General features: G+C 43.0%; 1 protein-coding gene across 2 annotated transcripts in view; it reads right to left on the bottom strand.

The window, feature by feature from the left end:
• Positions 1 to 1,864: 1,864 nt before the first annotated feature.
• The window catches only part of PSD3 (pleckstrin and Sec7 domain containing 3), a 117,048-nt gene continuing 105,425 nt past the window's right edge, over positions 1,865 to 13,487 (bottom strand). For both annotated transcript variants that reach the window (XM_059874028.1, XM_059874031.1), the window contains one exon: positions 1,865 to 11,163. In XM_059874028.1, the coding sequence (XP_059730011.1) occupies positions 10,951 to 11,163 (213 nt within the window). In that variant the 3' untranslated portion in view covers positions 1,865 to 10,950. The remainder of the gene's footprint in view (positions 11,164 to 13,487) is intronic.

The following is a 13,487-nucleotide window of genomic DNA, read 5'->3' on the forward strand; positions in this document are numbered from 1 at the left end:
AAGAAACAGATGCAATGTTCAATGACCTGAAAAATGAAAACCTGGGTTATCATCATGTGATTTCTTTTCCAGCTCCACCCTTAAAAGCCACTGGGTACTTTTGCCCTTACCCTGTAGATTAGGAGGCCGCTGCAGTACATCAGTGCTCTGATGGGTAAGAACTTTCTTCTAAATTCCAATCTAGAGATAATCATGACCATTTCAGACCAAACTGTGCATTACTTTGGGCTAAGTCTCTTTCTCATGCTACATTATTTATGAATACCCAAAGAAATGCGTAGCTGCTGTAGACTGTGGAGGTTTCTCCTGCATACACAAACTGGCCTTTTCAGTCTTCCTTGATAATTATATTCTGTACTTGGAAACTTGAACTGAAAACAGACAATGAAGAGAATATAAATGCATTTGTCTTTCAGTTTGCACCTGTTCTGTCATTTTGTTCTCGCTCACTGCATTGTGAGCAACGTGACGTGACTAATGATTCCAGGTAGAAAAACCACCAGAAAATGCTCAGCGTTGACTCTCAGCTAGGAAGAAACAGTAAGAAAAAATGTGGTGAGCAGTACTTACATTAACATTCAGACACAGTTCAAACATTCATTCGGCCTTAGAGGTGGCATTTAATACACCTTTTAAAATACTCCCACTCATCCTTACCACCACTTTGTTTAGTCTTTTCATTAAAAACATATTAATAAAGAAGTCTGCATTGGAATAAAAAATCCCAAGTGCTTTGAAGCAATGCAGGATGGCACAATAGAGGAAAAACCTGATATTCCAAGGCATAGTGTGAAAAAAACAAACAAACAAACAAACAAACACACACAGAGCTATCTCAAGAGTGAAAGTCTTACCATTCATATAAAGGCAACATTCTGAGGAAAAATATAAAGAAACAGTCACCTCAAGATAGTCAAAACACTCATAGAAATCTTGGTAAGAAACATGTCTTCCTTACTCTTGTTCCGAGTACAAGCTGCTAGCCCTGTTGTAAATCTTGGGCACAACCCACCTGTGTTGGACACATCCTCTCCATCTGCCCTGTGACCCACCCTCCACACAGCGTACTAACTTCCCATGTTGAGCTATGTCCAACCCAAGAACTGCAAGCACAATGCTGTCTGCTGTGTGTTGTACAGAGTGTTTCTCCTTACTTTCGACAGGCACAGTTTCTTAACCACACCCACCTCTGCCTTTTCACACTCCATCTTTCTCTTTAGTGTCTGACTCTTCTGCCTTTCATGGGTCCTTTCTTGCCAGGCACCATGTCAGCAGCAATTCCCAATCTCAACAGTGACCTCCTCATATAAATGTTATAAATATAATATAATTAATATAATATAATATAATATAATATAATATAATATAATATAATATAATATAATATAATATAATAATTTATAAAATATAAATGTTGAGATCAACTCTCAGTCATTTCTGAACAGCTGTTTGCTGCAGCTACACTCCTTTAATCCACATGCTGGTAAACCCATTTTAAATCAGTTAATTCTCTTCTTGCAGTCTCTTCACAGCAAACAGTGGTAGCTTTGCAGGCTATACACCCTGACAAAACTGGAAGGGATGCCACCTCTTGTACAGGTGCAGAAGGAAGAGACATGTGCTCCAGCTGCCCTCACACAGGACTAATGCGCACAAATTGCCACTGGCTCTATTGGTTACCCCAACTGCAGGTCAGATCCAGACTGTAAGGCAGACAGTACACATGCTTCAACTCAGGAAACCTTGAAACTACTGACTGCCAAGAGTCAGAAGTAGGGCAGTCAGTCACTGTAGGCCACCTTCATGTTCTTACTTGTAGGAGCAACTATCAGGGCTCAAATAAAAAACATTCAGCTGCAGAACATGAAATACATTTGGTTTATTTCTTTCTAAAGTTTGTACATATACATATATCATTATACATATGTGAGATCCTTCAATAGGGTTGCTTGAGTTCAATGACAAAAATTATTGGGAAGCTTGCAGGCTCTTTGTTGCCCGTAAGCAACATTTATTCGAACTTATAAAAACACAGAGGAACAGAGTTATAGTCAGGAACATGGACACAAGAGAGAAGTCTACTTTTTATCTCACAGTTTCAATACATCAAAGGCAAATTATTTGTCTGTATACTGTAGGCTTACTTTATCAGCAATGATAAAATAGAGGAAAATATTTATATACAGTCACCTCAAGTGAAAAATAAAGCAATGTAAACTTAAATTCCAAAATATTATTTTAAATGATATAACAATATCCCCAAAAGTCCTTCTTCCAAGGGGAAGAGGACTGATTAAGTGCCTTCATTTATCAGGAAATGATCATTCTAGTACCAGATACATGAAGCAGAATAAGGGAGGGCATCCTGTGATACCTGTAGAAAAGAGTGACAACTCTGCTTCAGGAAAGCATCTCTGTGTAAGCAAGTACATGTTTGAGTCCTTATGGACATCAGCAGCACATGGAAAAATCTTCCCTGAATCAGGGCTTGACTTAAGTCTGCTCATCTCTGACTCTAACCACCAAGTATGCTCTTCTGGCCATGTCTATTCCCAGGGACAAAATAGGGTATCCAGGTGGTAGGATAGTGTCAAACCTGAGATGATGACCTCTCTAAGAGTCAGAACAGCAAGTTCCATGCTGCTGGAAAAGATTTAATGGCTACCTCAATGTTGTTGCTTCACAGCAGACCAAGAAGTTACCACAAAGCATGAGACTGGGACTGTCTCTAGTGTATTACATGAAAAACACTCCAGCAATTCAGTGATGAGAGTAAACTGAATTCAAGGTTACCAGAAAGAAAGTTCCTACACATCACAGAAGCAATTGGAGACCACCCAGAGGAAAGGTCTTGCAAGGACTGTTGTCAAATCCTGTACGGTTAGTTCTGCACACAAGAGATGTATAAGGTGTATGTACACACATGTGCAAAAAGTTTTTCTGCATCGCCACTGCTGAGTTATGCTTCCCATTGGCTACCAAGCAACATTGACTGAAAATTCAGTCCTCTTTCTCAGCCTAAGGGAAAACAACATAGTAACAGCTCGGGTGGAGGGTAAATGACACTTCTTAACTGTGACTCTAAAGCTGACAGCGCTTACCCTCATCTTCCCATCACCATGGAGGGCAGGAAACCCAAGGAAGAAGCCCAGTACCCAATACAAGATTACAGGACTGCAGCTTGCCCAAAGCAAGGTGACATGGTGGTCTCTGTCATTTCATTCGGAGCTGCAGTTCACTTGCGTCTCAGTTCTGCAAGGCGCAATCCCTCTGGCTGTGGTCCAGTGAAGTGCAAAGGCATAGTTTCAATATTGAAGTTGCTCAAGTGCTTCAACCTAACTGCATGATAAAGAGTTTTATGACTCCAGTTAAGAATCACACCCTCAGCTTTTGTTCTCTCTTTCCAGTATAATGCAGATCATGCTACTGTTGCCCTTATTAGAATGCAACAGGAAAACTCACTGGGTTTCCCTATGTATTTTTCCTCAGACCAGCAACTTGTTAAAAGATTGTTCAGTACTCTCAAAAGAAACCTCTGGAAGGCATAAGAGAAGCCCAAGACAGATATTTTAGCTCTGTTGCTCTTCTCTTCCCTACCTATGAGCCACTCTTCTGGGAATTTGAACAGTTGTAGAAAAAAACCCTTCTCTACTGCTGTGCTGCTGTATCTGCAGGAGACATCACAGGCACCTGTCCTTCTTGGACACTTTGGACATGATGTCCCTTTGCTGAATTTTCACAGAGCAAGGTCAACGTTTTCAGAAGTAAAGCTGTGCATTAGATCCCCAGAGCATGATTTTCAGAAGAAGTCAGCATGGATGCCCCTTGTACAGGCATCGGTTGATATAAACAGGGAGAAAGTCAGCCCAGTGTTAAGCTAGCAGAAAATTCCACCCACTAGCTCTTGCTTAGACTCTCAAATATATGCCTTGCTTTCAACATGCAAAACAACAGGCAGCCCCTGGTGGACAACACATGAAGATCAAGGCAGCTCAAAGTATACCTTAAATCTGCAAAAGCTCTGATAGCTGTTTAACCTCACTTGAAAACAATTAGAACAACAAGCATCCTAACAATGTTTGCAGCTGCTGAATGCTTTGACCAAACAAGCTCAGAAAAGAAGAGCAGGTTCTGCAGTGCTGAGCCACAGAAGCCATACTATACTTAGGACATACACACATCTATAGGCATCACTTAAACACGTTCACCAAGTAATGTAAGTCTCAAAGTGTACCTCACAAGAGGAGTGATTTTAAAGTTTTTCAACAGCTAAAAAACTCTGTCCTTTTAGCCAAATTATAATTCTAGACTCAAGTAAGAGGACACAGTTGTCATGAATATGTACAAATTTAAAAAAAACCCCAACCACAACCCACCCCTGTTCTCATCCTACAGTCTTTCAGAATCTGACAGCTCTGAGTATGAGAATTTCGTAAGTGTGTGAGTTAAGACTTATATTACCAGTAGAGTTTGTGCTGTGTGGTGACACAGACTTGATAGCATTTATCTCCCTCTTCCCAGCAAGAGGCTAAGGGGAGTTGGAGGCTTTTGTGTCAAACAAGTCTTCATGGCAGTTTAGCTAGCTGCTCTGTCATTACACCATGATATCAATTGGCCCAAGCTGAAACTTCGCCTATTTAGACAAAAACTGTCTTCTTGTGCTAGTCTCATTTAGGTGAATTACAGACAGGATCACTTCCAGAGTGGCTACTAATTACAGTGGTTTCTGTCAGAGAAAAATCCTGCCCTTGCGGCTTGTAGCACTTTCAATGCTTGCATTGCTAAGTGATGTACCTTTATTGGTCCAAATAAACCTCTGGCCTGTACCCCAGCTGGTTCCTGGCTCACTTTAAAAGCAGATGCCATGGGAGGTCCCTCATGGATTAAACATTTAGAATTTTTATGGAATAATTAAGCATTCAAAGGCAGGCAAGAGAGAATAGCCTAAACTAGCCTAAACCTGCTCCTTCTGACCACAAGGGCAAAGTCAGGTCAATGGTCCAACCTTTGTGAAAGTTCTTGCTTGCATTTGGTAAGGGATAGGCCCTAATAAATAACTAAAACACAACTTTAATTCAGCTAACAAAATATTTGAGCAAGGGACATTCCCTCAGGCAAGGCTGGGCCTGCCTCATTTCAATGTTGAACTGCATGCTGCCATCAGCAGAGCAGATACTCCCAGATGGCATTCAGACTTTTTCCAATGACCTCTCCTCCTTGCTCTCATGTAAAGCAGTCTTCTAAGAAAGGGACTGTGGTATCCCTGGATAAGGGTGCTGCTGTGACAAGGAAGAAAAGCAGCAGGTGGTAAAGACAGTTCCTCAGCAGCACAGACTAGAGGGAAAGGGAAGCCAGCATTTCTCCTTAAGTTCAACACTGAGGGCAATGATAGACCTCACAGTCTCCAGCAGGTGACCAGCCATGGAGGGTGGCACTGGCTTCTTCATACAACATCACTGTCCTGTGCACTGATGCTCAGCTCAGGTGGCAGCATTTCTCTGAAGGCTGACAAACCTCTTCCTGGAGCTCAGGTCTCCACAGTGACCCTCCAAGTGAAGCAACCCACTATGCTACACCTATGCTGCTGAGAGAGCTCTGGGAGAGAGGAGAGACCAGACGTACTGCTTCTATATGCACTAAAAATATCCTTTAAAAAGCACAAGCTGCAGACTAGCTTTTTCTGAGACAGCTTCTATGGTTCATCCCTCTAGGAAGCCTAGATACCAGATGCTGAGAATACACACTGGGGAGCAATTATTGTGCTCTGACAAGAAATGTGGACTTCTTAACTGCCCCCTCAGAGCAGATGTGATGTCCCAGAGCCTGGGGAGAGCAATAGGGGAGAAAATTTAAACAAGCAGCAAGTTGCAAGTTTTCTTGGCATAAGATGCGAATACTGCCTTTAACCCTGCAGAAGGAGCCAGTAGAAATACTGGATACTAGAAGAGTAGAAATGTTGCAAGTGTCTGGCCTAAGTGTGGGAAGGGACTTTGCATCCCTGCAGCATAAAACTAGAGGATCATGGCAGTCTAAAACTCGGTCTCGCACCTCCCAGCTATAACTGTGGCTGGAAACACAGGCTACCAACAAGCAGAGTGAAAAAGCTGTTCACAGGGTTATCCATTCAATGCAGCACTGCTTCAGAGTAGGTTTTCTCAATGCAAGATAGAAGAGTCAAGTTTTTTGGATTTCTGTAAGCATGGAAGGAAACAGACCTGTTATACAGAAGCAGCTGAGGTGCTAAGATGACAGACGAGCAGCTTGTCAGAAAAGGAGGAGGAGCTGTCAGACTAACTGCAACAAGACCAAAATTAATTTAAAAATGGAGAATGTAGACACAGTAAGCAGCAAGCCATCTGTAGAGAAAAGCCTTTCCCACTTTCAAGGAGAACATTGCCATACAATGCCTCCAAGAAGTCAGATGATAACCCTGTCATCTCTGACTTCTTCCACTGCCATAATCACATCTCCACTGAATGGCGTATTCCAGTCAAGCAAGAACCTCATTTCCCCATTGGAGAAAGGCAAAAGTTTTGGCTTTTTCAAGCCAGAAGAGCAACCAACCTTGTTATCCAAAGGTATTGGAACTGTGAAAAGTCACTGAACAATTCAGTCCCTGGAGGTCTGTTAGACCAAACTCCTCCTGGGAGCAGGCAGGATCAGAGGGAAAGTATTTTAGTGAGGAGCTGTTAATAACCATTAGAAAGTTTCTGGTAACCATTTACAAGTGACTGGCTACAGATGAAAAACTCTGAGTTGGCAACACAGCTGAACAGCATTCCCGCACAACTCTGCTGCATTAATCATTCTGCTGGCTGACTTATCTCCCTGCATCAGCTGAAGACACAACATAAATACTGGATTTAGAAGCTGTAGTCATGTTCACCGGTTCATGCGTAATTTATCTGCAAGATGCAAACACACAGCTAGTCCAGGGAGTCCCTTTTGCAGCCACTGATGAACAAAATCCATCTCAACAGTCCCCTGCATCCTGCTGAATCATAGAAGAGAGTATGGTTTTGGCTTCAGGAGAGTATTTTACCTGCTTTGGTTGCTGGGTGGGGAGAGGGGAAAGCAGTTTTCCCCTTCTCCATCAGCCCTCTGCTGTCAGGTGCAGACCAGTGGGGCCCTTTCCTGTCTCTCCTCCCTTAACTGGGGATAGCAGATGGTTCAGCCCCTGGAGCCAGCAACACTTCAGAGCTGGGAGGGTCCCCCCAGAACCACTGTCTGCACCTTAAGGGGAAGTAAGGAGGGGCTAGCCTTAGCCTGCTCCCCCTCTTTGCATCCCCACTCTCTACACGTAGGCAGAGGCCTCGCCTGAGCAGCGATAGCACACTGGAGCAGGAAGGGTGACAAGGAAGGATGGCACCTCCCTGCGTCACCAATGCAAAGGCTCTCCCACATGCACACATGCTCGTGGCGGCCAGCCAGTAGCTCCTTACACTGAGTACACCCAGGAAACTGCAGGCTGCTCCAGTGATTTGCAGCTCAAGTCCCAGAGGCAGGCTGGAAACAAGCACAATATCCTTACATACTGCAACCAGAGCTCCCGAGTCACTGCAGTCAAGCACTGATCTTCCCTAGAGACAAACATTTCAGCAAAGAAAGGCAGGGTGCAGGGTACCATGCAAAGCTGCTGGTCAGACTCTTAATGGTGCCACTCAAGGAGATGCACCACTTAGACCACCTCAGAACCTGCCCTATCCTTTATAGTATCATCAGGAGGGAAAAAAAACTAATTACAGTACTGACTGGTAGATGAACCTATTCCCAAGGGAGGGCAGGAGTCTTAAACTTTCGCAAGAGGATCACATTTTTTTCATGTTCTCCTAAGCGTGCATTTCTACACAGGTGCCTGGGATGCTTATAAATTGTAAAGCAACCAAGGAAAATGGCATTAATTAAAACTGGAGCAAAACCTATAAATTCTGGGTAAACTGATCTGCATGCCTCAGCAGTCTCAGCAAGACTGCTCTAAGCTCAACAAATGTTTAACGACTAAAAAATGCAGTGAAAAACTGCATTTGATACACTCAGAGGAGACCTAAAAAAAATATCCTATCTGTTTACAAGTATACATGGAAATAGATAATAAATAATGAAAAAAACATCCTTTTTGCAGTTCACCTTTTGATTTTTCCTATTGCTTCAAATCATCTTTTCTGCAATGACTTTGAAGAGGAATTACCCAGTTTCTGTGTCAAAGCTGGAACATGCATTTAACAGGAGTAATTTCTTTTTGAGCTCAGCAATTTAACTGGAATTTTCAACAACCAAAATACATTTAAAGCCAGGGAAGAGAAAGTTAAATGTCACCTCTTTGCCTTTTGAAGCATTGCACTCCATAAACACATGAAGTTTGCCAAGCATGTTCTAGCCTGCCTTCAAAAAGATCATGTACTCAACGCAACCCTGACAACCAAGCAGGGCCATTTACAGATCTGTAGCTTTTTTGGGTTTTGTTTCTGCTGCATGTATCCTATTGTTATATAAAATAATTCACAGAATGATGTACTGGTTCTGGCCAGGATGGGGTTAATTTATGCAGTAGCCCAGCTTGGACTTCAAGGTTATTCTATACTACCTCATGTCATTTTCCAGAAACAGGAGAAGATGTTCTTCCTGGGTCAGGGATTGGGAAGCAAATGGTTGGGTATTGTAGGGTTCTGCGTCGTGAGCATTCTTGAGCACTGTGTTATTAATACTGTTGTTGTTTACCATTCATTTTCTTATCTCATTGCCATTTTCAGTAAATTGTTGTTATCTCAACCTGTGATCTTTGTTCTTTATGCCTCCAATTCTCCTCTCCAGCCCACTGCAAGGATGGGGAAGGGAAGGAGGGAGTGAACAAGGGCCATGTAGTTTGGACAGTCTCAGTGGGAACACTGAATACCACTCCTTAATCATAACAGGGAGGGTCAAGTTTTCTTCCCAAAGGTGTATTCAGCATTCCCCAACTGTGGCAAATGCCAGATGGATGCGCATCCCAACATCACTCGTGAGAACAGTCTCATCTGTCTTTACTGCCAGGCTGCAGCAGCAAGGATCAATTTGCCCCAAAACCTCACACCTGAGAGCGCAACATCATTGTTATGCCAACAGTCAGAGTCAGCACACCACCAGGAAAGCTGCTGCATGGTGGTACTCAATAGGGAAGGCAAGTCATGCAGTGCCTGTTAAGGGCCTTTTCTCTTTGATCACTCCTAGTTTTGCCCACTGATAAAACTAGATGAATTGACTTGGACCCTTGGGAAGCCTGACAGAACACACATCCACTCAGGTAGCAGTGTTTCTAATGTGTGGCCCTTGGACTACTTGGGCTGAAAACACCAGTGCATTTCTAAACAGTCCCTGCATTGATCTTGACGTTTCTACATGCATCAAGAATTGCATTCAACAAGAAGGCTGTCCTGTGCCAGGCACAAGAGAACGAACAGCAAGGAGCAATTTTCAACTGGCCCTCAACATTATCTCCCAAGGTGCTCTGTGGGAAAGGCCAGTTTGGTAGTACTACTTCATATAGGGAAAGGGTGACACAAAATGGGAAAGACCTGTCCAAGCTCACCCTGTGGGCCAGTATAAAAACTGAGATTAAAACTTGGGTAGCAGGTAACAGGAGAGAAAGCACTCTCTGCAGAGCCATGACACTGCCCAGACAAGAGGGTCTGCGAAGTAGGAAAATTATTTCTATGTCATCTTTCTGCTCTCTGTGCCTGAAAACTGCTGGCTACTCCAAGGGTGTATGGCACAAACAGGGGCCTTTCAGGTATGGAAAGACCTGCCCATGGTGGTCTCTTCCAGACCTGTGCTCCCCTTGGAAAGCCTGGCACAGGGTATGCAGGAACTGTGAGCAGGCACCAGCCTCTTTGACCTATATGTGAGCGAAAGAAGGAAAATGGAGAACTGAGGAGAATCCCATTCTGAAGAAAAAAGGCAAAGTGCTTTGTCACTATGAGAGGAATTCAAAGCAGCTCTTTGTGCACACCAACAAGGAAACCCCTGGAAGGGGAAGCGACAGGACACAATATATCATAAGGCTCTATATAGCAGCTAAGTGAGAGCGTATAGTTAAAAACTACACAGAGGCCCTTTGTCTTTAATATATATAATTAATATATAATGATAGTGGCTGACATCTACAGCAGCCTTCTCTGCAAATAAATGTGAAGACCAGATAGCCATTCCAACTGGGTAATCCCTAATCTTCCTGACTGCAGAGACAGCATGGGGTTGGATGCCTTCCAGCCTGCAAACTCAGGAGAAGGCTCTCTGCTTGGAAGGAAGCAAACAAATTATTCCAATGCCGTCATCTCAGCATTGCCAGAGGTTTCCAGGTTTCATTCCATCACACCCATGAAGTGTCTAGGGTCAATGCAGTAACAATAAGCAACAGTGACTATTTAGTGTACCACCTGCTGCTAAGTACCAGTACCAACACGCACCACATTGTCCGGAAACTAGTGTTCCCAGCACCCTAGCCTCTAGTCAGCCTTCTGCAGCTGCATGTTTGCACAGCTTTTCTCACAGCTACAGCTCACATTCACAGCACTGCAGCACTTGTCCAGTTATTTTTCCCACCCACCACGTAAATAAAGTGACAAGTGACTTGAGAGATGAAAGCCACATGCCGATGGGAGGAGATAAATGGGGAGGAGACAGAATAAATGTCACAGCGCTCTACCCCTTCCCCAGCTCCTTTAGAAACAGAATAACACAAAAAAGTCCCGATGCTTCAACTGCTAAATGATAAATTAACAAAGCAAAGCAAAGCAGGAGCAAAGACATCTCCCACAATCTGCACAGAAACAGCAAAATATACAATAGAAAATGTCACTAACACCCCATTCAGGCAGATGCACTTATTTTTTGTGAATGACAGGTTATTAAATGAAAAAATTTTGACCACCAATACTTTGCTGCATGGCTGTTCCCCTAGTTGTCATTACCACCCTAAGTGATCTTCTGCTTAATGCTGGGTGTTTCTGGCCTGTAGTCCTTCCTCTCTGAGACATTGCGTTTCACCTTGGCACTAACTGGAGACTCCTGATTCAAAGAAGGACTTGAGTGGGATTTCTTCAGTCCTGGCGCATCGTTTTCTCCTCCGCTCAGCAGCTCCTTCACCCCTTCTTTCAGTAGGCCAACATAAATCTCATAGCGATTTTTCTGGGAAATGAAAAGAAAGGCCCAAATCAGTCTGGAAGAAATTCTGCAGGGACACATGAGAGACAACCTAAGTAACTTAATGCCTTCTGCTGGCCTTGAAAGTCAGGAGTTCAACATGTATGCGAACAATGGTGCCTAATGTGGATATGAACAACAGTGGCTAACATAAATTAAACAAAGAGGATTTCAGGCAGACTGAGGCCTGGGGTGCTGTGTAATTAGAGGTGCTCAGTTTTGCAGCACACAAATTTGATGCTCTGATGAGTGGTGTCTCCCACTCCAAGTAACACCACCAAACAAAAGCTTGCTACTTTTAGTCCTGTTGAGACCAAAGTCGTGCTCACACATACTGAGATCCTATGTGCTCAGGCACGCATGGAGATAAAGTGCACTAAACTAAGAGACAACAAAAATCCTGCTGTGCTGCAATCCTGCACTCCCACCAGCAGGTCCGGCTTTTCTTATCCATGGGGGAGAAACCAAAGCAGGGTCTAAGTTCAGACTGTACCAGCATGGCCACCACTAGGTGTGTGAGAGAATCTTCTGAAAGGCCAGACCTTAATGAAAAGGAGCAGATGTCAGGGCTATGGCAGCAGCAAGGCATGTTTCCTTGCTACATCACTCACAGGGAATGATGAAGGGTGCTGCCTGTCCAGACATTTGTGTTTTTCAACTGGAAAAAGTCCATGTTATTGTGCCCCGTGCCCATTTGTTCTATTCCTTCTCTGGACCAGAGGAAGATTCTCCCTCCAACAGGAATATTTCATTCTGTTTGCTACAATTGCATAATTTTCCAAGAAACAATTCAGCAAGGAAGAAAATGAGGGTACAGTAACAGAAGACCCCTGAAGGGTCTCAAAAACAGATGCTGGGGCAGGAGGTCCTGAGAACAGAGCAATCCACTTCATAGGATTTAATAACTTGCCCCTGATATACCCACTAAAGACATGGTGCAGGCACTGTAATTACACCGATCTCAGTGTGCTGGGAGTCAGGGAAGGTGGATGTAAATATCTGTACTGATTGTTAACTTGTATTTGAAAGTGGCAAAAGAGCAGCCAAGCTATTATGTTCCTTACAGAGGAAAAAAGTATTTAAGGAAATATTTCACATTTTCTAATAAAATTATAAAGTTCTGGTAAAAACATTTATTTAACGGCAGGAAGTCAAAAAGCTTGGTAATCGCTTTGAAGTGTGGAATATAAAGGGGGAAAAAAAAGAAGAAAATATGACGGGCTTTTGAGAATCCTTTGAATAAACAAACCCTCATAGAGGAGAATCATAACAGAATCCTCCTACAAATTAAATAAATAAGCATTCCTATGACTTCCTTATCTGGAGATGGAGCTCCACAACGTGAGAGACAAACACATGAAGCAGGTAAGATGTGTCATTTAATAAAAATGGAAATGGAGAAACAGCAAGAAGAACCCTGACGATGATGCACTGAGCTGATGGATGATTCATCACAAAATGAACCAGACACTTCTGCAAAAGGCCAGCCAGCTCTTAGCTTGGGAACAGCATAATATCATGAAACTGAGAGGAGGGCTTTACTACTTATACTTTTACTGGTCAAATAAACACCACCAGAGTCTCAAGACTTGGCAATCAGAATGGAAATCCAGGACCTGCATGTATGCAAATGGCCATTTTCCCCTGGACTTAGTTGACCCTTGATTTCTACTACAATTAATCAACACACTTCTACTTTGATTTCAACCACAACAAAGTTGGTTTTTCAGTGACCTGACATTTGAAGTTAGATAAATGCTAGTGGAAATTTTGCCTTAAAAGACATTAATTTGGAAATTTCTGTCAAGAAATAAAACCACAGAAGTTGAAACCATTCAAAAGCTTCTGCAACATTATCTCTCAGGAATGAATGCATTTTATAAAGAAGTATGAAGTAGCTACACATCAGCATTCTGGCTTCACCTCTCACCTGACAGCACTCAAAAGATATTTCTCCAAGTTTTCCTCAATAAGCAACAAATTTTTTGCAATCTGATGCAGTACTTCCTCAGAGAGCAGGCAATGAGAGCTGTTCCTTCCATGGTATGTATAAGCAAAGACACCATCAAAAACAAATGCTACTGGCTGCATATCTGAACAAGGACCATTTACCTCATGGTTCACCTCCCCTCCATCTCACTTGTCTTTCGCCAGGAACAAGAATGAAGGCATCACCAGTGAGTGAACAAAAAGAAATTGTATGGACTTACAGAAAAGGAAAATGGCATCTTCCTTCCTAATGGTACCATGTTGCTACCTTACCTGGGACTCACAGGCCCTTTTGATGTGTTTCCCAAGATCTATCAGCA

This window comes from Haemorhous mexicanus, chromosome Z (genome assembly GCF_027477595.1).
Source record: "Haemorhous mexicanus isolate bHaeMex1 chromosome Z, bHaeMex1.pri, whole genome shotgun sequence".
Taxonomy (NCBI): Eukaryota; Metazoa; Chordata; class Aves; order Passeriformes; family Fringillidae; genus Haemorhous; species Haemorhous mexicanus.